A 21,252-nucleotide genomic window follows, 5' to 3' on the forward strand; every position below is an offset into this window, starting at 1 on the left:
CTCCTTTGCTGATATTCTCCTTTCTGGAAAAAAAAATAAAAATTATGAAATACAAAAAACTACAAATGTTTTTTAATTAATAATTCTTCAAACATTTCCAAGGAAGAATATTTTTAACATCAAACACAGGTCTTCAATCATCTGAAGACAGCATTATTGAAGCCGTCGTCATTCGCTAAACAATTACGAGCCAGGCAATAAAGTAATTATCGTTAGCTAATTGATCGTTAGAAATTGGTATCTTCGATCTTTTAAAGATCGTTCGAGATGAAACGAAATAGAGAAGCCTTGACGGTCGGACAATACAGATCGCGTGAGTGATTTTTGCATTTTTGATAAAGTTTCGTCGACTTTACGGAACAAACATGCCCGGGGGTGTCGTATTTCTTGTCTGCATTCCCACCTTGAGTTACGAACACGAACTTGTGTTCGGTGTACCGCTGAAACGTTCTAAGAAAATCGAAAAGAGCAAGAGTAAAATCGCAGCATCGCCGAAGGTGGATCTGCGTCTGAAAGGAGCGAAAACACGCGCGCAATTGCTCTCGATCGACGACGATCACGGCCACATCGATGATGACGACGACGACGAAGACGACGACGTCGGCATCAGCTCCAGGAAGCGTATTCACGGATATCCCGCGCGGTCGAAAACGCCAGTTTTCGTGTCGATGGAAACGGTAGAATATAAAAGAAAACATCACTATTAAAATTCAATGATTCAATCAATTATTATACAGAATTATGAAAAAATGAATTATGTTGCCAGATTTTTCAATCAAACGTATATATACATTTATATAATTTTAAATTCCTCTTCGTGACTCGATCAATTACTCTTCTCCAACTATTCATCTTTAAAAAATAAAAGTCAAATTATTCTTTGACATTCATATAATTATCAAATTATTATTCATTGTTTCGCTAAGTGTTGTATTCCATATCGCAGGTGCTGGAAGAGCTCCTCAAAAAGCTGAAAGTAGAACATGTCGTATGGTGCAAAGATAAAGAGGATATGTATTATGAGGTATAGAAAAAAAATTGCAAATATTTCTTTTTCTTTTCTAAATGTTTGTGAATCCAAACGAAATTTTCCGTGGAAGGTAATATTTCCGGTCCCTGCCGGCGAACCCTGCGAAAATTGCATACATTGTCTCACTGAGATGGGTATCGGCGTTAAAATGAACTCGATAGTAAGGTGATTTTATGCTAAGCTAAAAATCGTGTACATATATAATATGAGTTCAACATTATGACAATATTGGTTAATTTTTCATAGCGTAATCCCGACGCAATGTACGTATAGCGGTATGAGCGCTGCAGGATTGTCGGCTATCAAGGATGACGTTGCTCGCAGGTTTCTCTAATTAATTCTGTTAATGAAATTAATATGAGAGTAGAGTTACACATTATATTTAAAAATATTGACTAACATATATAACATATATATTTTATGCCATTCAGACGAAAGGAATCGGAAGATCGTAAGAATGCTTGGAATGGTTTCGTAGACTCTATCAGATCAAAATTGACAGTGAAACAGGTGGTCGATGGTGTTCGCAGCGGCGGTGATCTTACTTTTGATTATGTGCTACTAGTATTAACTGCAGAGTAAGAAGGCAAAAATTATTACTATCATTTTTTTTATATACGCCATTCCTAGATAAATAATTGATCAGATAACAAGACAATTTTTTTCGATAAATTTATCTAATATTACCAAAAACATTCTTATCACTTATTATTGACGATTTTTATTTTGTTGACTGCATTGTTTCATTTTATTATTACGCAATGCTATTATCACATGATTATTTCACATGAGAATTATCAAATGACTATGAAAATATAAAATACCATATTACTCCAGTAAATAAATTCTAGTGATAATCGCGCGTAACTTTTAACTTGCAAGAATTATAATCTTACAGCTGTCTTGCTGCACTCGGTCTTATCGAAAACAATGCGCCTAACGTCGTTGCAGCTATGCTAGTTTCTCCTCTTATGGTAAAACCTTTTAATGCAACATTATTAATTATTCGTGTTCACATTTCTCTGATCATGTCATATCGTTGATCAAAGGGACCTGTGATGTCTCTGACCTTCGGGACTATCATAGCCGACAGAGACCTGCAAGTGGTCGGCCTGAAGAGTTTGATGCTCGGTATTTTCTTATCAATACTCTTCGGCTTTATATTTGGTCTTATCCTCGGTACAACCAAGATGCCTTGGGGCTACAATGATTGGCCAACCGAAGAAATGAAGGGTAGGTACGTATCGCTAAAAACAATCAAACACATTGCAATTCATCATTTAATAACTATAGCTACATAACTGCAGCTTTAAATTATAATCGGATCGTAATCATAAATTTTATCTAAATAAAATTTTTTCCTGTAGAGGCAACTACAGATCGCTCTGGATGGGTGTTCTTTGGGCTCTTCCATCTGGCACAGGTGTCGCAGTCGCCTTGCTACAAGGTAGCAATGGGCCATTAATTGGCGTCGCTATATCGGCTTCATTACTGCCACCAGTTGTTAACTGCGTAAGAAATAATGAGCGCATACAGTAGAAAAAAATTAAGTCTATGATACAATAATTACAATTGTAAAGATATCCATTGTCTTCTTTTTTTTTGCTATGATTGTCGTCAAGTAATCGCATATTGATCGAAGAGACACACATTTATTTTTTCCAGGGTTTATTTTGGGCTCTAGGATGCATATGGCTTATATATCGGCCTATAAAAATGCCCCACATCAAAGGCGAATCTTATACGGATTTTAATAGCTCGTACACGTACATCTACAGCAATTATTTGCCCGTAGAATTCTTTTGCAACGGCATTATCAGCGCGTGTCTGACGTTTATCAACGTAATATGCATCTTTATTACGGCGATAATAGTCTTGAAGGTAACTAAATTAACACGCGATATAACGACTGATAATAGTCGAGAACAATCACAAATTATTGCTATAGTTTGCCTCGCTTTCATTACGTCACCGCGATAAAAAAATATATATATAGCGCAACGTATTAATTATAAAATTTGATTATCAAAATACATATATATAAGTATATTGATACAGCGCGCGATAGTTTATCAATTTTTTTTAATACATTACGCGTACATTATGTACTTTGTTATCGTTATATGCGCCGATTATTTTTATCTCCGCTGTAATCATTCGTTCACAACCGCAGATTAAAGAAGTGGCCGCACCGTATACATCCACACCGGAATTGCGCCGGTTTTGGGAGCACGATATCCGTTTGGTTCGCGATAAGAATATCTCTTCCAGAGATAACAGTTCCCTGGATTCGAGGTAAAAAAAAAAAATTCGAATGTAAATATCAAACATTATACAATTTATTAACTTCATTCAGTTTTTACGATGGATTGAGCAAAACTAAACAACGAGCGCTCGAACGCACATTAAACGAAGCGGTCAGAGAAGCGATGAATGATGAAACTTTCCGAAAAGTGCAAAGACTCAGTTACGGACAACACGGACCGGAAGAGGTACTGCAATATTCTTAATATAATTTGAATTTTTAAATATCATAATTTGCTTTTTAAATTATTATCAGAAATATATATTTCTCATAATTAAAAAAAAATATATATTGCAGATTGGATCTCGATTTGGTCTTCAGAATCGCGGAAACGTAAAGGAAAGCGATCGTGTCGAGGAGATAGTAGGCAGAGATCTACGTTCGCACAAAGGTTTAGCGAATTCTGGCAATACGAGCGAAGACTTGGCCGCATTGGACCGTTTGATCACATACCTTCTGAGCCCAAATAATCCCCCTAATAGCAATTTAGATTCGTGGAGACGTTCTCATCGAGCTAGTTCACGAGGATATAGACAGTTACGTGGCAATGCCGCCGATCTCGCCGAAACTGGTGATGTTGGCACAACGCCTCTTTAAATATAAATTAATATCTAAACAAAAATCTCAACACATTGCAAAATTAACAATATAATAACAAGTTTTTTAATTTAAAAGCGATAAATAAAATACCTGCAACATGGATGTAATAGATATAAAAATGTTGATATAACACACTTTTTATTAAAGATATGACAGATTATTTTAATATCTGTATCATGTATCACAATGTACACAACGTAGCGAATATATATATATGTAAGTACTTTAAGAGATCTATAAATCTATTAATCATCGGATGGTTCGGTGCCAAAGTACCTATCGCCAAAATTGCCGATGCCAGGCAATACATAGAACTTTTCGTTTATCTCAGGATCAAGTGCGGAAGTGACGATCTTTACTCGAGGAAAGGCGTACGCAATAGAGTGCACGCCGGATTCCGCCATGAGTAAAGATGCCAACAACACATTTTCCTCAGCAACATCATGATCTAATAAAACTCTGATCGCCATGATAGCGGCGGCACCGGTCGCAACAGTGGCATCCATCAATATTACTCTGTAGTCTTTGATGTCCTTTGGTAATCGAAGGTAATACAACTATGTGCCGGAAATTAAATATATTACGATTGGTCATGAAATTTATAGATAAATTTTGTTTTAAAAGAAAAGTTTACACAAGTACTTACTTCGGGCTCGCCAGTCTGTTGATTAGTTTGAATAAGAATCTTTCCTATGCGTATGTCTTTACATACGTCCCGAACAGCCTGTTCCATGGTTTCGCCGGCACGCAATATCGACACGCCGCATATCTTATCTGTTGCACCCCGCTTGCCGCCATACAACACTCCTTGTGGTGTTTCGACGGTTACGTCCTTCATAAAAAAACAATACGCTGTGATATGCCAATTTCTCTTTAATTCGCATACATAGATATAAATTTGAACAGCAAATTGAATATATTTATTAGTGAACACAATGCGCGTCATAAATAATCTAATTTATCAAAGTTCACTTATAGGCAACAAAAAAAAATAAAATAAAATAAAATCTCGCGTGCATATTTACCTCAAAAGGCAACAGAGACAATGCATATTCGATGACCAGGCGAATCAACCGTTTGGAGTAAAAAATAAATTCGTCTCTATACGTCTCCTTGTTACGTATAAACGTATGAAGACCCTTTATCTGCGGTGTGTCTGGAAGTAAGTACAATGATGAAGGCAACGGCTGACCAATGTACGAGTGCGCCAACTTCTCCCTCAATTTGAAACCTCTCTAAAAGTGACACAGACAAATCGGTAGCACCGATAATGATTTTATAAACAATTCTATTTAAAATAAAGTTAAATAAAAGCTGGCAATTTACCAATTGAAGTTGAGTGTGAACGTGTTGTACGATAAGTTCTATGGCCACTTCGTTTTCTCCTCCGCGCGGCACAATGATATCCGCATGAACCATGAGAGGCGCTATATAATAATAAAACGCCGGCTGGACATGTTTCATATACTGTTTCAATACACCTTCCAGATCTCTGCCTCTTTGCAAAATGTCCCTCCGCAAACGTCTGGCTAGTCTGACATCCGCATCGGTATCGACGAAAACTTTCATGTCGCACATCTTATGAAACATTTATTTTGTTATTTTCGATCTTTTACGTTATGCAATCTTTAATATCTTTTTGTTGGCTTACTTTCAATACGTCGACATTGTAGAAGGTTAGTATTCCTTCGAAGATAATGACGTTGGCACCATACATGATTTTCTACCAAACAAAAGAGGAAACAACTGTACAAATTGCGTTGCTTGCTTGCACACAGAATAAAAAAAAATAGTAACGAGTATGTCAACTTACCGTTCTACTTTCCCTACAATGTGTTACAAAATTATAAATAGGAACTTCTATCATGCGTCCTTCCTTCAATCGTTGCAACGTAGTCTTGAGGAGCTCAAAATCAAATGCATCAGGGTGATCGAAGTTGTACTCATTGTGCGCGGCCATCTCATGCTGCTTCTCATTTAATACCTGTATTCGATAATGTCTGTTACATTATCGAGTTATTTTCCATCATACTAGTGATAAACATGCTAAATTGTGCAAAGATATTTTCACTACATTCTATTGATTAGAATATTTAACGTACTTTATAAAAGGAGTCCATGCTAAGGAGAGTCACCCATGGTACATCTAAAGATTCTATAATTTTAGTTGCAACTGTTGTTTTCCCAGAAGCGCTGCCACCACAGATACCTATTGCACAAAATATCTTTTGATAATATACTAAAATTTATTTCTATTTTACATAAATAATTTATATCATATATGAGATAATTAAAAATTAATAATAATTAACAATAAATAACTATACTAACCAATTACAAAAGGTTCTACTTGTTGACCAGCTGAATTGTACCAAGGAGGTCTACCAGCTGTATAAATGGTTCGTGTTTTGCTTCTGAGGATGGATTCCGCAGATGTCTTCTTACTCGATTGTGACATACTGGTAGTGCGTTGTCTACGTGATCGTGGAGATTTTTGTGAACCTATTACAATTATATAATACATTTTTCTTTGCTCTTTTGAATTTTTGATTATAATATTTATATAATCAATACTTTATCTAGAATATTAATATAGTTATATGTGTAATTTTATTTTTATTTCATATATGTGTGAAATAAATAAACAATAAAAAGATTAAAACATTTAAGATTTCACACATTTAGGACATTTAGGATCTTCATTAAAGATTTAAATACAGAAAAAACGAGAAATTCATATATATTAAAAAGATTTAACATTTAGAATGGTTAGGATTAAAGAAATAGAATTAAAAAGAGGAGAAGGATTTTCTATACTTTTACTATTAGTCTTCATTATGAATTCATTAGGGATTTATGGCATTTGATTGTTTGCATCTTCTCTTACAAGTGCAATTTCATGGGACCACTGAGTTTGTTACCAATGTATCTGTATGGGGCTTAAAAAATGACACATAAATTATACAATACACCAAAAAAATCTACTTTTATTTTCTTAAAATAAATTTCATTAGAATCATTTCATTTACTGATAAGATTGATTCCGCTGATGCAATATCAGCTGATTCATTAACAAATCATGACTAACTTTGGTCAATTAAGATATCATTCCGTTATCAACATCATATCTAAATAAATCTTAATAATATTGATATATATAGATGCAAAGAATTTCTATAGAAAACATGTTCAATATAATTTTATCTTACAAATTCCACAAGTAAAATAAAAATCGTCGACGATTTGTAAGACCACGTTGAATTCACATGTAGCCATATTTAAATTGTCCAAGGGAAAATCGGACGTGAAGCCGTACAAAAAAGTTGTCTAAATGAATTTACCTGTGGACGGTGGACGCGGGGATTGTGGTGTCGGAGTGCCGACGTCAGAGCGTCTGTAGTGTTCGGCATCCTCGCATAACTCGTCAGCGAGAAAGATCTCGCGATCGTCCAGGCACACGTCGCCGTCGTCGCTGTGAAAAAATGTCCTTCTATTTACTGTTTGACGAAGGGAAAGCAACAACCTCGTAGCCCTTACCTCTCGGAACTCGCTGAACTTGGTGGCTCGAACGGAGGTTGCACCTTAGCTGCCATATTCCGTCGATTCTGGCTCTCGGGAACTCGTCACCTCCCGCCGACAACGTCAACGTCGACGAGGACGATCGCTTGCGATCTACTACGTCGTTCGTGAACGCGACACTGTGAATAGGAAACGTATATACAATGAACACGCGGCAACGCACAGTATCGCACATTCCAATGTCATTTCCCAGATCGTGGGAAAAATCCCCACCATTCGGTCACCTCGCGATGCATTTCACGCATGCTTGCAAACGCGCGCAACCGATCACGTGACTACTTTGCATAGCCAGCAAAATCTCAACGTATAACATGTTATGTTTCAAGATGATGCATAAATAAATCAATCTTTCATGTTTTTTCGTTATATGTACGTAATGGCAACAGATTTCAAAAAAGATCATGCTTGCGTATATTAAAATTATTAGCAAGATTAAATCAATAAAACTTGTATTATGTCCATTACCGTATTTTCCATTATTTCGTTACTTCCGTAGATACTGTCTAGACAATATTTAAAATCTAGGAAACTTCCTCTTCCACATGATATTCCAAGTAATATTCGAAATAAAAAATCCGGTATTTGGAATCTGCAATAAAAAAACAATAATGTAAGCAAAAACTATATCAAACCCAAGCACAAGTTTTAAATAGATGATTTAAAAGAAAAAGAAAATGCAAATTCCGGTCAAATATATATGATAATTTTACAGTTTACGAGACGCCAAATACAATTAAAAAAGCACTCACAAACATTTCCGCAGAAATTGCACGAGAAGCTTTATTTACTACGTTCACACAGAGATAAGTGATGACGATCTCCCGCGATATAAATAAGGGTTGCGTTCCAAAATTTCCCCCTTTGAAGTAGAGTTCGATTGACCAATCAACAGAAAAGAAAAAAAATTCTTCGTCCCGATTGGTCGATTAGATACTCCGCTCCAAGAAGTATATTTTGGAACGTGACCAAGCGGGGTCCTGTCATCGGAGGATACATCAGTCAGTCGTGCGTCGTCGCGCCTTACGTCACGTCGCGCCGCGGAGAATCGTGCACTCATTCAGCCGGTAACACTGGACCGCTCGATCTCGTTGTTGGCCGGCCGAGTAGTAGCGTATATAACGTGCACGTAGAGAAAGGGAGAGACAGAGAGAGAAAGAGAGAAGCAAAAGAGTTACCCCGAGTCTACCCCCGATGGCTTCTGCGTCGTGTCGACTCGGTCGCGTCGCGTGACGTCGCGCCGTCTTTTAATAGTACGCCGCCTCCTCTCCAACCGGTTCGCCCGAGGATATACGTGCACAGCTCTCTCGTCGGGAGAGACGCGCCCTCGTTCGACCTTGAGCGACTATAACCGGTGCGTAACGTTCGATGAACGTAGCGGAGAGTCATCGCCGCTGCTGATCGCTGAATAAGTCGAGGTCCCGCACTCCTTCCTTCGTTCGTCTGTTTACTTCCCTCTCGGCGGCGGCGCCTAACTCCTAGCGTAATAACCGCGGCCACGAAATGGCGAAGAAGACGTACGATCTGCTCTTCAAGCTACTCCTCATCGGTGACTCCGGGGTCGGCAAGACGTGCATACTGTTCCGCTTCTCGGACGATGCCTTCTCCACGACGTTCATTTCTACAATAGGTAAGAAAAAAATAAGAAAGAAGAAAAAAAAAATATATATATATATATATTCTTTATATGTATACGTATATATATATATTTATATATATATGTATATATATGGATAGAAAGACCGGGAATCGTGAGTTCCTCCGTTGACGAGTTCGACTCGCAATTCTTGCGGACGATTAGGTTAGAAAACGCTGCACTGTCGTTGGTAAAAGAACAGCCGTCACGCCTCATTCTTTAAAATCAAATGCGATGAAGCCGATCTGCTTCGTTTCCGTGTGCGAAAGTTTATGGAGTATACATACACGCGCACACATGCGGATGTCAACCAGGATGCGATTACGAGCGTTTTTTTGCAAAAAAAATTATCGTACTTTGCTTTCGCGAGATTTCACTGGTCGTACATGATTAATTTAACGATGACAATCGCTTATTGTACATGCTGCAAAAAAGATCTTTTATATAAGCAATTTTTTTAGTTTATATGAATATGTATATTATATTCTTTACATGTAAATAAAGACTGATTGGACATATTGATTAAACATATATAAAAATAAAAATATATAACATATAAAACTGTATATGCGTATATAAATATTTGTATACATATATATAATTTCTTGAAATTCTATAGAAAAATATTTTATTCTTCTTTTTAATGTGTAAAATGTAAAAAATTTCTTTTTTTATAGGTATTGACTTTAAAATCAAGACAGTGGAATTAAGAGGAAAGAAAATCAAATTACAGATATGGTGAGTTGTCATATATATATATATATACATACATATACTTAAAAAGAAATCAATGTATTTATGTTTATATATTTGTAGGGATACAGCTGGACAAGAAAGATTTCACACTATTACAACATCATATTATAGAGGAGCTATGGGAATTATGCTTGTTTATGATATTACTAATGAAAAAACATTTGAAAATATTGTGAAGTGGTTGAGAAATATTGATGAAGTAAATATATAACTTATTACATATATATCAGAATATTTTAGCATATGTTTAAAACAAATAATAATTTTGACTATAAATATTTCCTACAGCATGCAAATGAAGATGTGGAGAAAATGATATTAGGAAATAAGAGCGATATGGAAGAAAAACGTGTAGTCAGCACTGAAAAAGGAGAAGCGGTAAATACTTTCAATTATTATATACATATTTTAATATATTATGATAAAACAATATAGTAACTAATCATTTATCACACAAAAATATAAGATATAATTTCAATAAACGAAATTTTTTATTTATAGATAGCGAGAGAACATAGCATTAGATTTATGGAGACGTCTGCAAAAGCAAATATCAATATCGATCGAGCATTTAGTGAGCTAGCAGAAGCAATATTGGACAAAACACATGGCAAGGAACCACAAGATGCGCCCGACAGAGTGACGGTTGATCGAAGAGTAGAAAGAAGTTCGAATCGGTGCTGCTAATTTTATATATTATTTATTTTATTAACGGTGCATGATGAACTATATATCAGCTCGTGCCACACTTGGGATAGAGTTCTCGATAGATTTAGAGCATAATTTAAAGCATAATAACATACTTAAACATTTCAAGACACTGCCTGATCAGATGTAATCCAATCTCACTTTTGCTCTGGTAAAAACACATTTTTCTATGCTGCAATCAAAACAAACTTTGCTAAAAAAAACGATTATTCGATTATTCAATATATTTGAAACTTTGTGTATTATGTTTCTATATTTGAAAATTGTATTTCGGATTCTATATTCGAAAGTTTTTAGTATAATTATATTTACACAAGTGTCAATAAGTTTTAAACAATATGCTTCTCCTCATGTATATATTATAGAATTATATCTATAATATATAACTTGAAATTTTATTAGTTTACATGGATGACGAAACAAGTTTGCATAAACATGCAAGTTTTTGTAATGGATCTTTATGTTTCACGTGAAACGCCATTGCATTGTTGCACGAACAAAGAAAACTAGGACATATTGTTTATTATGAGGCTGCAATTTGTTACCATGTTGAGTGATATGAGTATGAGTGTCAGCTTTGATCTTTATAAATCTTTAGATATTAAAAAAAAGCTTTCCTCCATGGATAATTGCACCAAACACGTGCTTATTTGTATATTAAGTTAAGGTGAAAAAGTTTAAAACCAAAAGCTTTTACCGTTTTGTGTACGGCCGATTTACTATAAATATAAATATCCACAATTTCGATATTATTTTGTTGTTATTTCCTAAAAACATACACATACATATATGCATTTTGCATGAAATCTTTTTAGATCCAAAAATTACAGCTATATAAATGTCAATTTATATGTAAACAAATTATGTATCAAGAGCTCTAAAAATATTATACGATTCAAATTATATATTTCATATTTTTTGTATATATGTATTGATAAAAATCAGCGACAATAATCATTAATTATTTCTTCTATATTATATTGAAAGATATTATAAACAAGATTATTATGCATTACGTAACATTACAGGAGACCTGAAATTTTGTCTTATCATATATACATACATAAGAATATTAACATATTTATATCTTTAAACAAATGTAGATATTAAATATAGAATTGCAATATACATTGTTATTTGAAATCGGAAAGAAGAGATCAGAAATATTGGAGAATAATTTTATTATTTAAATATATATGAACAAAGAAAACACAATCGTAATTTTCTAAATATATATATATGTATATGGGCAACCACAGGTACACACCAAGCATCTTTCAAGGTTGCTTCTGGAATTACAGTCAGGTCCAGATAACACAATACTACAACTAATGTGGTGTTTTAATCACATTAATAGACATGTATATAATATATTTATAATAATTATATTAATAATCAGTTTTGCTCTTAATTAATAATATAATTAGATATATACTTTTAATCAATCATATTAGAAAATCCAAAAGAAAGTCTTTTAAAGAAATAAAAATAAAAAATATAAATTTTATGGTTGTTTTTATAATAAATGATTCTGATGATAATTACGTATACCAGAAAAAGAAAATAATACAAATAAAGAAATAAAATTGATACTTTTTTTATAATGACAATAATAATATTATTAATATATGCTATCCTATTAAAGATAAGAATTATAAGAATTTGGTTTCATACCCAAGACAATAGGAAACACTTTGTTGTATTATGCCTTATAGAACTAGACAAGGGGCTTCGGAATCCAAAGTGTGCTGTTTGTACACAATCTTTGAAAATTTGTAAAAGCTATCTGTTTATAGAAATTAAAGTCTTGCCAATATTATACTTCTTTACATTTATACTTCTCATTATTTGCTCGCCTACAGTGCACTCTCAGGATGATAACTGCAGAGAGCCAGAGCAGGACGACAATAAGTAAAAGCTGGTTGTGTATTTTGTAGTAGTTATAACACAACAAGTTAAAATAGAAAGAGAATTGACAGCAATTAGTCTCGCGAAGCACCAATAATAGTCAGAATGTAGATAAAAATGTTAACGACATCTAGATACAGGCTCAACGCGGCAAAGATATACTCCTCCGGTGAAATTGAATATTTGTGCTTTCCGCCTAACATCATTTGCGTGTCATAGACCAGATACAAAGAAAATATTAATGCACCAATTGACGCATAAATCAAAGTCATAGTTTTTCCAGGCCAGATCATCGCGACTATGCCAAAAATAAGCAAGACGAGCACAGCGACAAATAGGGCACCGTGTAACCCTGTAAAATCAATTTTTGTTTGAAATGCAAATATTGTTAATCCTAGACAAACTGCCGCTGTAATTCCAACAGCTAACATAACCTGTAAAAGCATTATAGACATCAGTAAAATTTTTACTAATTACGATTTAATATAATGTAGTAAAAAAATTATTCGCACATATATACACATATTCGAAAAAAAATCGATATATTACAATATTAAAATCTTACTTCCTCCTTCTTGTAAGTCGAAGCAGCTATAGCTAGCAGGAAAGCCTCCGCCAGTGTAAATAAAAACAGGAATATAAAGTTCATCGGGGCCTTACGTCTCACATTGGTACAGCAAGCCATACATATAATCAAGACAATTGTTGCAGCAAAGGCGATCCAAAACAATTCTGAATGTCTCATGACCCATTGCTGTGTTGGTCTATGATAGAGGAACAAACAAATCATCCCAAATGTGATGAGTAACTGACACATCAGGATGCTGTATACTTTCCTGAAAAAGAAAAATATATATTTATATTTTGTTATAAATTACATATAGAGCATGTTAAAAGTTTTAGAAGTCATGAAATTTACCTGATGAAGCCATTTCTAATGGTTCTGTCATTAAACTCAAATCCTTTGACCTCATCCTGCAGAGGATCTTCTCCATAGCCAGACCCGTACATTCCTGATTGAACTGGTGGTACTGCTCCGAATCCTGAACCAATTGGCGGTGCCTCACCGTAGGATGGAGCACTTGGTGGAGGTATAAATCCTGGACCTATTCAAAAACAGTAATGCTCGATGAATAAATAATGTTATGATATTTTTTAATTGCTTAGCATTTATGTTATATTTACCTGGTGGATTTCCACCGGGATAAGGTGGTGGGTATCCTGGATTTGGAGGATACGGATAGCCTTCTTGTGGTGGCGGATACCCTGGATTTTGTTGAGGATATGGACCTGCACAATCAAATTCGAGAAAAACATAGATATCAACGTTGCAATATCATATTCATTGAACCTTGATAAGCAGTAGCAACTTGAAGAACTTTGTGCACTAACAGCAGCTACTACTTTTTACATAGTGCATGTTTTGTGCTTTTGTAAGATTAAGTTTCCATATAGTTGTGCAGTAAATTGGCTTCTCTTGAAGACACTAATTATATTTGATATAATTTGCTGAAATATATGTATATTTGTAAATATATTATACAAACTATAATCTTGATGAGATGATATTAATCAGTATTTTTTCTTTTAACACGCTATACTTACATACATATTAACTTACTAATATTTTTCTTATTCTCTCAAGTGTCAATTAAAAATCATATTAACAAAGTGCTTTAAAATGTATAGAATGATATATCCTTTTTAAACAAGTGCTATGATGCTAACTGCTGACTGAACGGTCGGTATAGATTCAGAATTATAAAAAAATAATGAAATATAATAATAGAAAATATATTAAAAACACAAGGAAAAAGAGAGATCAGAACCTTGTCCTGGATAGAATCCCGCACCTGGTGCTTGCCAAGTTGTCATCTTTTGGTTTTGTTTTAGCTGAAAAAGAACCTATCATTATATATATAGCTAGAGAGAAATCTCTTTTACAAAAAAATATCAATAAAACTGTATGAATGCATCAACAATATTAGAAATATATTTTTTTAAATGTTTGAAAAATATTTATTCTGTACATCTTTCATTCTTTCTCTTAGATTAACATATATCGTTAAAAAAACATAAAAACAAATTATTGTAATAAAAACAATCATTTATATAAACATATTAATGTGTATGTTTTACAAATTCATTCTTGTGAGAATATTATTTATGTCGCAATTTACATGCTTGTAATTCTAAGCTGCTAACTTACAAATAACATCATTTTATCATTTATCATTTTTTAATATTTTTTTCCTATATAAAAATGCATTGTAAGTACATAATCAGCAACAAAAGAAGATTAATGTTTCACATTTTGGCATTCAATGAGTCATGGGTTAACGCCTGAGAAAATATATACTTGCTCTAAAAAATGAAGTACTATTTTGGCTCATGCAAACTATAGGCTACAAAAAATTTAATAGCTCTATCTCGCAATCTTACTCAGATTTATTTTTTCATTATCTTATACCTTTGAATAATCTTTCGAATAAATAGATACGATTAACTCAACTTGATGCAATTGTTAATAATTGAAAAATTCGAAAATTAATAATAATATCTCTTATAGGGAAAAATACATTTTAATATGCAAAAGTACAGGTACTGTTTATCAAATAAATAATTTTAATGCACAGTTAGTAATATATGCATTGTATATGCATATATGTGCATATACCTACATATGTGTCTATCACTTTATATAAAAACAAAGAAAAAAAAAAAATAAACTCGCACTGCACATTAAATTAATTAATATATATATATATGTATCAATTAGAGTATTACTTTGTCGCAAGCTATAGTTTAATGTTTGTGAATGATAATAAGGACTGGTTTTTCACCAAAATATTAATATTTAGTTGTAAAATGGAACAGGATATGCAATTACCAAACACTTTTCAACTCCAATGCATTTGATGCAATACTTTTAACACATGTAATGCTCTTTTCTTTTCTTGTCAAAATATAATAAATAAGGTATATGACGCTGTGTGTGTTTTTCTCACCGAAACACGATATCTTGTCGTATATACGGATGCGTGTGTATGTGCACACACACGTTCTCACATGCCAAGTAAATATACATAATATAGTATATATATATATGTATATATGTGCGTATGATACGTCACGTTATTTAATCACGATAAAACGTCAAGATGTAGAACAATAGATGCGATGACACGATGTGTCGAACGATATGGAAAATAAATAAATAAATAATACCTCTCCCGGAAAATTTAAAAATGCGAATGTTTTGAATTTCGAACGCGATGCCACCCCGTTCTTTTCAATGTATTTTTTTACGTTACAGCAAGGTCACGCGGATTATCGAGCCGCGGAAATGTATCCGCGCGATTATAATCCTCCCCTTCCCGCCCACAAGGCGATGACTAACGTAAGGAAACGGCGCTTTCTTCCTAAAGCTTGCTGCATGCAATGTCACACCGAGTGCGCGAACGACAATTTTGCATGCAATTGTTATACAATGCGCGCCTTCGATGCAAACTTGGTTGTTCGCGGGAGCGAAGGAACGCGATACGTCAAGATTCGATACGTCGTTCGTTCTTTACGGAAATAGTCGCAATCGATAATTCGCGTTCCTCGAATGCGGCCCCGAATATTGCAATGCGTTGTGTGTGTGTGTGTGTTATTTACCTCGTTACTTCGCACAGGAGCCCGATGACGCTCCGGTCAGCGGCACAGTAATATCGCGTAGCGCAAGAAAAAACAAACTTCGTTATTTACTTCGATCGCGGACGATGCAATCACACGCAACACACTTCGCGCGAACACGTTACGTTAGGAACACCCGCGACAACTATCCGGCTTTGCCTGTCGACTGAAGTTGCACCGCCGAACAACATGAAACGGACCGATCTTTCTGGGGAGTGTCAGTGGTCAGTGCTGGCGCCTGCGTGTTGCGTCCAGTGTTGCCAATTTCAGGTCGCGCAACCATAGAATATATAATATATAATACTAGAGCGCGTGTCGATGTGCGCGGCGCGTTCGACTTTTGAATCGACTTTAACCTTCAAGCGGCGCTGCGTCGCGACCGCGAGCTGCGACGGGCGGTGGGGGGAGCGGCGTGGTGGGGGGTGCGCGCGACGTTTTGTCACGTGACCGCGTCACGTGGCTGCGTCACGTGGTTTAGTGGCTGCGCAGAGGTGGGGGTAGGTGGTGGCTAGGTGGTGGGGGATGCGCGCGCGGCGCACCGGCGCGCCATTCCCCCACCCCGCATTGGCAACATTGGTTCCTTCACTGATCTTTTGATCCTTAACCTAATATGCAATTTGTACCACGTGCATAACAGTTACGATTATGTTAATAATAATATAATTATAGAAATTATGGCTTCATATCGCATACATAATATAAGATTTTACAGTCTAGAACCGAAATCCGTGACTTGTTTGTCTCACGAACCAAAAACGAAAAAATTAGCTCTTGCAAGGTTAGTTATCATTTATTACTATATAATATTTATATAATAAAAACGCATTATTTAAACGTGCAAATTTTTGTTAATTATCTTTAATTTTTTTTCTTTATTTTTTAAAGGAACAATAACTCCATAGAAATCTGGAATGTCGAGAATGCGCCGTTTGTTGAGTGTACCATAGCCGGTCATGGCGAGAACTCGGTGGAAAGTATACTCTGGATCGGTCCCAGACTGTTCTCGACTGGATTACAAGGTGCTGTAATAGAATATGACTTAACGACGTTGGGAATCAAATATGAAGTTATGGTGATTGGAGGCGCAGCTTGGTGCATGGATGTGAATCATGAGAAAACTCGCTTGGCTATTGGCACGGAGGATGGATATATCAATACTTTCAATGTACATAAGGATAAATTGAGTTTTGAAAGAATATTTGATAAGCAAAAAGGAAGAATCTTGTGCATTAAATGGGATAATACTGGCGAGATGATTTATACAGGTTCCCCAGACACTATCAGAGTGTGGAGTGCCATATCTGGACATGCAATACATAAAATGACGACTTCTAGAAGTAATGTTAGGAAAAATACAATAGTTTGGTGCCTTGCGGTCACTGATGACAACATAATTATCTCTGGTGACTCTCAGGGCTTTTTATGCTTCTGGGATCCGCACATGGGAGTATTGATAGAGTCTCATGAAAGTCATACAGCTGATATATTAGCTATCACTTTGTCGCATGATATGAATGTTGTATATTGCGCAGGCGTGGATCCAGTTGTAAGAAGTTTTTGCAAGGTTATCCAAAAATCAAGTGGAAAGTTTCAATGGGTAAAAGGAATCGAGAGGAGGCTGCATATTCATGATGTCAGAGCACTTGTAGAAGCCAATGGAAAACTTTATTCAGCTGGAGTAGATGGGTACCTCGCTGTATCGAGTTATCCGCCAAAAAATCTTGTAAAATATCCTCCATTACTGCAATCACCGTGCGCTATAATTTGTCGAAAATCTAGATGCATTTTGTTGCGGTACACAAATTATCTGGAGCTATGGAGACTCGGTTCGATCACTAAAGATCCCCCAGAATTAGTACGCTCGTCCATGCTACACCAACTGGATGAAGAACCTATAAAACTATTACAATTACAAACAAAGGGTGATGAAAGCATAATCTCGTGTGCCATTAATAAGGATTCCAAAACAATCGTGTATTCAACGGACACTCACGTCAGAGTTTTCAACTTTGACGTGGTCGAGGGAGACGCCCAATTGTCTAGAAACGATACGGATCTATCTCTGAACCGAATACAAAAGATGCTGTTTAGTCCGAACGGTAAATTATTCATCACTATTAACAATGATGGCAATGAAAATACCGTGACGCTATTTAAGGTGGATAAGAAGAGTTTGAGATTAATCGGTTCGTTCCACACGACAAAGGAGTCAATTACAAACGTCAGTCTCGTCTGCTTCTCTCCGGACAGCAAATATCTCATATGCACGGACCGACAATGCGGAATCGCTGTGTATTTCATCGGTAACGGTGTAACAGCGGAATCTTTAAAGTCGTGGCGATTACCTAAATACAGTTGCCCAGCAACGGCGATTGCAGTGCAAAAAACCACGCTCAATTTAATTATAATTTATTCTGATCATAAGGTGAGATTATAGCATATCACATATATATATGATTCAATAATTTTTAAATCACCTAATACACAAATTTCCTCTGTTCTAATATAATGCACTATCGTAAAATATTATACAACATTAATAACTTGCTATTAAAAATTCACAATTTACACATGTTATTGCAGCTTTATTTTTACATAGCGATTTTATACAAATTGTTTCTATTTTCGTTATTGAATTAACTGTTTATATATATTTTATAAAGTCTTTTGTTATAATTCATTATCTTGGTGTTAATGGGCAATATTAACTTTTAAGATGTATTTATGGAGGGGATATAAAATCATACAATCTAAATTGAAAATTACAATTTTAAAATTAATATGAAACAATGAGCACAGCTAATGTTCTTCTCAATGTTCCAAAGTGTTAAGATGTTCTTATCGATGCTAATATAAACAATTGTTTTTCAGATTGTCGAATACAATATTCCTGCGAGACAGTACACAACGTTTTCCAATAATTTGCAAAATTGCTTGCCAAAACAATGGTTAGCACGTCCATTCCCGATAACAAATATTATATTTGATTCGCACAACGAGAATATTATAATAATGCAGGATGATTCAAGCGTTTATGTTATCAATAAAAATAGTGAATTGCCAGAAAAAGAAGCAAAGATACCAAAACGTGAAAATGGAGAGAGTACAGAAGACAGCAATTCAATCTCTAGTTCACAATCTCAGCACGCATTTCAAGTTGTCAAGAAGTACAAGGTAGTGTTGTCAATGGAAAAGAAACATTTTAAATAATTAAATAATAAGAAGGAAAGAAAACATCTCATGATTTTATTATTTGCAGCATCTCGCCTATTTAAATTGGTTAAATGACGAAGAATTGATTGCGGTTGAGGTGAATCCAACTTCGTTATCAGAGAAGTTACCACCCACGCTAAAGCAAAAATTCTTTAACATGTAAATATTATAAAATAATCATCTAAGAATACACCAAGAAATAGATGTCTTTCAAGAAATAAATGATATTATCAAAAGGTATTTTAATAATACTAATAAATAAATAAATTTCATATTATATTTCTATGTTATGATTAGAGTTCGCTCTATTTCATTTTGATATTGCAGTATTATTTTCATCATCGGATAATTTTGTATATATGTCAAATAAATTATTGCGATTCCCTATTTCGACACTTTTAATTATATGTTCAATATATTTTTGAAATTTATTTATATATTATATATTTAAAAATTTATTATATTTTGATCATTTCTAATATTTATTGAAATATTGAATTTTTTATTTCTATACGAGAAATAATTATAAATATTATCATTTTAATGATTTATAATTATCTTTCGTAGAAATAAAATAATGATAGAATAATGATAAATTTTATTATTTTCAAACATTTCAATACTTGGAGACTCATACTATTACATATCGAATCGTCATTACGCGAAACATGCCGAGACGACAGGACACGCTCAAAACTGCTCCGTATTTTTCGCAGGTATTATTGTCTAAAAGTCAATCTCGTGCGCAAAAAATTATTGCAAGTATATCTCATAACGTCGAGCGTTCGTCTAAACAATATTAAACATCGTGATTATCATTATTACAATATAGGAATCTCTGTGTCGTTTTTTTGTATATTTTATTTTCGTATATATATATTTTCTCTTCGAAATAAATCATGGGAAACAGGTACATAATTATCATCTTGTATATATATTTTTATTTCGTAATTTATTGTATTGATTATATTTTTATGTGTAATAATACATTATACGTTTCGATCATTTTTTGATATAAATGTCTAAAATTTTTTTATTTTTACGGGAAATAGTCACTGCCATTATCTAGTAGTCTCGATCGATTCGATATTTCGAGAATCGCAATATACGTCATATCGATACATCTCTGGCAGCCATCTTGGTTCATTCGTGCTCGCGCGGCGACCGTTGGGTCGCACTCAAAACTGCTCCGTATTTATCGCGGGTTTTGGTGTCTAAAAGTTCGTCTCGTGCGCGAAAAATGATCACGAATGTCTCTCGTAAAGTGTCGGGCATACGTTGAAACAGTATTAAACCGTGTGTTATCGTTATTACAATATGGGCCCCTCTGCACCGGCGATCCACGTACCGAAATCGCTCTCTCGTATACTTCACTTTTCCTCTTGGACCTAAACCATGGGAAACAGGTGCATAATTATCATCTCCTATATATAACTTTATTCTCTAATTGATTGCATTGTTGTTTGTGTAATAATTCGTTACATATTTCGACCATTTGCTGATATTTATATGAACGTCTCGAATTTCTTTATTTCTAGGAGAAAATGTCGCAGCCATTTTGTGTATGTATGTTGTCCCGTTTTCTCAGTATTTTTCAATCGAAGAATAATATGATACACGAAGTCCTAACATGACTTATAACGCGCTATCGTTTGTCACGCACGTGTCAGTCGCATGTGGCGTACGCTTTGATGCCAAGTTCGAGTCGCGCAGCACGTAGTTTTATCCTCTGCATTACGACTTGGCGTGCTGTGCGTCTCGATTCTGGCATCAGGTATCGTCGTATCGTGTCGGGAAAGACAGCAGCTCGGATTATAAAGTTTTCATTTTAATATCTTTTCG

At 34.7% G+C, this 21,252-nt stretch overlaps 5 protein-coding genes and 1 long non-coding RNA gene across 9 annotated transcripts in view; 4 read left to right on the plus strand and 2 right to left on the minus strand.

Moving 5' to 3' along the window:
* The first annotated feature begins 270 nt into the window (after positions 1-270).
* LOC145941314 (uncharacterized) lies at positions 271-3,947 on the plus strand. The gene is made up of 12 exons (XM_083047378.1): positions 271-677; positions 947-1,024; positions 1,101-1,195; positions 1,277-1,354; positions 1,462-1,608; positions 1,929-2,004; positions 2,080-2,267; positions 2,398-2,542; positions 2,696-2,911; positions 3,204-3,325; positions 3,387-3,522; positions 3,633-3,947. Exons 1-12 carry the CDS (start codon positions 366-368, stop codon positions 3,930-3,932), a joined length of 1,893 nt encoding a protein of 630 aa, XP_082903504.1. The 5' UTR covers positions 271-365; the 3' UTR covers positions 3,933-3,947.
* A 109-nt stretch (positions 3,948-4,056) lies between these two features.
* On the minus strand, positions 4,057-8,830 carry LOC145941316 (uridine-cytidine kinase-like 1). Of its 3 annotated transcripts, none has more exons than XM_083047385.1 (12): positions 8,690-8,830; positions 7,980-8,103; positions 7,473-7,633; positions 7,277-7,425; positions 6,267-6,437; positions 6,038-6,144; positions 5,749-5,919; positions 5,587-5,658; positions 5,262-5,513; positions 4,961-5,170; positions 4,582-4,767; positions 4,057-4,492 (listed from the first exon to the last, which is right to left on the minus strand). In XM_083047385.1, exons 3-12 carry the CDS (start codon positions 7,526-7,528, stop codon positions 4,181-4,183), a joined length of 1,686 nt encoding a protein of 561 aa, XP_082903511.1. In that variant the 5' UTR covers positions 7,529-7,633; positions 7,980-8,103; positions 8,690-8,830; the 3' UTR covers positions 4,057-4,180. The 3 variants fall into 3 exon arrangements, with proteins under 3 accessions (XP_082903511.1, XP_082903512.1, XP_082903510.1); XM_083047386.1 differs by lacking the exon at positions 8,690-8,830 and adding an exon at positions 8,264-8,393 and having other exon boundaries at positions 7,277-7,407; XM_083047384.1 differs by lacking the exon at positions 8,690-8,830 and adding an exon at positions 8,264-8,393.
* Positions 8,831-9,008: 178 nt separating this feature from the next.
* Positions 9,009-11,363, plus strand: Rab10 (RAS oncogene family member Rab10). The gene is made up of 5 exons (XM_083047392.1): positions 9,009-9,141; positions 9,825-9,885; positions 9,964-10,102; positions 10,192-10,281; positions 10,405-11,363. Exons 1-5 carry the CDS (start codon positions 9,015-9,017, stop codon positions 10,588-10,590), a joined length of 603 nt encoding a protein of 200 aa, XP_082903518.1. The 5' UTR covers positions 9,009-9,014; the 3' UTR covers positions 10,591-11,363.
* A 412-nt stretch (positions 11,364-11,775) lies between these two features.
* Positions 11,776-16,436, minus strand: Lfg (Glutamate NMDA receptor-associated protein 1 lifeguard). 2 transcript variants are annotated; one of them, XM_083047387.1, is made up of 6 exons: positions 16,180-16,436; positions 14,349-14,412; positions 13,705-13,809; positions 13,439-13,625; positions 13,085-13,355; positions 11,776-12,953 (listed from the first exon to the last, which is right to left on the minus strand). In XM_083047387.1, exons 2-6 carry the CDS (start codon positions 14,392-14,394, stop codon positions 12,594-12,596), a joined length of 969 nt encoding a protein of 322 aa, XP_082903513.1. In that variant the 5' UTR covers positions 14,395-14,412; positions 16,180-16,436; the 3' UTR covers positions 11,776-12,593. The 2 variants fall into 2 exon arrangements, with proteins under 2 accessions (XP_082903513.1, XP_082903514.1); XM_083047388.1 differs by lacking the exon at positions 16,180-16,436 and adding an exon at positions 15,528-16,122.
* A 289-nt stretch (positions 16,437-16,725) lies between these two features.
* Positions 16,726-19,646, plus strand: L(3)72dn (UTP4 small subunit processome component l(3)72Dn). Its single transcript, XM_083048182.1, has 4 exons — positions 16,726-16,975; positions 17,083-18,622; positions 19,069-19,371; positions 19,457-19,646. The coding sequence occupies exons 1-4, from the start codon at positions 16,872-16,874 to the stop codon at positions 19,571-19,573; spliced, it is 2,064 nt and encodes a 687-aa protein (XP_082904308.1). The 5' UTR covers positions 16,726-16,871; the 3' UTR covers positions 19,574-19,646.
* A 907-nt stretch (positions 19,647-20,553) lies between these two features.
* LOC145941846 (uncharacterized) overlaps positions 20,554-21,252 on the plus strand; it is a 53,737-nt gene continuing 53,038 nt past the window's right edge. The window contains exon 1 of the long non-coding RNA XR_014426229.1: positions 20,554-20,816. This is a non-coding gene — a long non-coding RNA (uncharacterized LOC145941846). The remainder of the gene's footprint in view (positions 20,817-21,252) is intronic.

Source organism: Prenolepis imparis, unplaced genomic scaffold, assembly GCF_030444845.1.
Source record: "Prenolepis imparis isolate NDT839.2.m4 unplaced genomic scaffold, iyPreImpa1.0 SCAF_10, whole genome shotgun sequence".
NCBI classification, from domain to species: domain Eukaryota; kingdom Metazoa; phylum Arthropoda; class Insecta; order Hymenoptera; family Formicidae; genus Prenolepis; species Prenolepis imparis.

Bases quoted from the DNA above. Each gene is read 5' to 3' on its own strand.
- LOC145941314 (XM_083047378.1), top strand. From the start codon at position 366: ATGCCCGGGGGTGTCGTATTTCTTGTCTGCATTCCCACCTTGAGTTAC. The intron at 678-946 runs GTAGAATATAAA...TCCATATCGCAG, and splicing joins TTTTCGTGTCGATGGAAACG to GTGCTGGAAGAGCTCCTCAA. The intron at 1,196-1,276 runs GTGATTTTATGC...AATTTTTCATAG, and splicing joins AAAATGAACTCGATAGTAAG to CGTAATCCCGACGCAATGTA.
- LOC145941316 (XM_083047385.1), bottom strand. From the start codon at position 7,528: ATGGCAGCTAAGGTGCAACCTCCGTTCGAGCCACCAAGTTCAGCGAGT. The intron at 6,438-7,276 runs GTAAATTCATTT...TAATTGTAATAG, and splicing joins CCCGCGTCCACCGTCCACAG to GTTCACAAAAATCTCCACGA. The intron at 4,493-4,581 runs GTAAGTACTTGT...TCCGGCACATAG, and splicing joins AACAGACTGGCGAGCCCGAA to TTGTATTACCTTCGATTACC.
- Rab10 (XM_083047392.1), top strand. From the start codon at position 9,015: ATGGCGAAGAAGACGTACGATCTGCTCTTCAAGCTACTCCTCATCGGT. The intron at 9,886-9,963 runs GTGAGTTGTCAT...ATATATTTGTAG, and splicing joins AAAATCAAATTACAGATATG to GGATACAGCTGGACAAGAAA. The intron at 10,103-10,191 runs GTAAATATATAA...TATTTCCTACAG, and splicing joins GGTTGAGAAATATTGATGAA to CATGCAAATGAAGATGTGGA.
- Lfg (XM_083047387.1), bottom strand. From the start codon at position 14,394: ATGACAACTTGGCAAGCACCAGGTGCGGGATTCTATCCAGGACAAG. The intron at 13,810-14,348 runs GTTCTGATCTCT...TTGATTGTGCAG, and splicing joins GGGATTCTATCCAGGACAAG to GTCCATATCCTCAACAAAAT. The intron at 12,954-13,084 runs GTAAGATTTTAA...ATGCTTTTACAG, and splicing joins CGACTTACAAGAAGGAGGAA to GTTATGTTAGCTGTTGGAAT.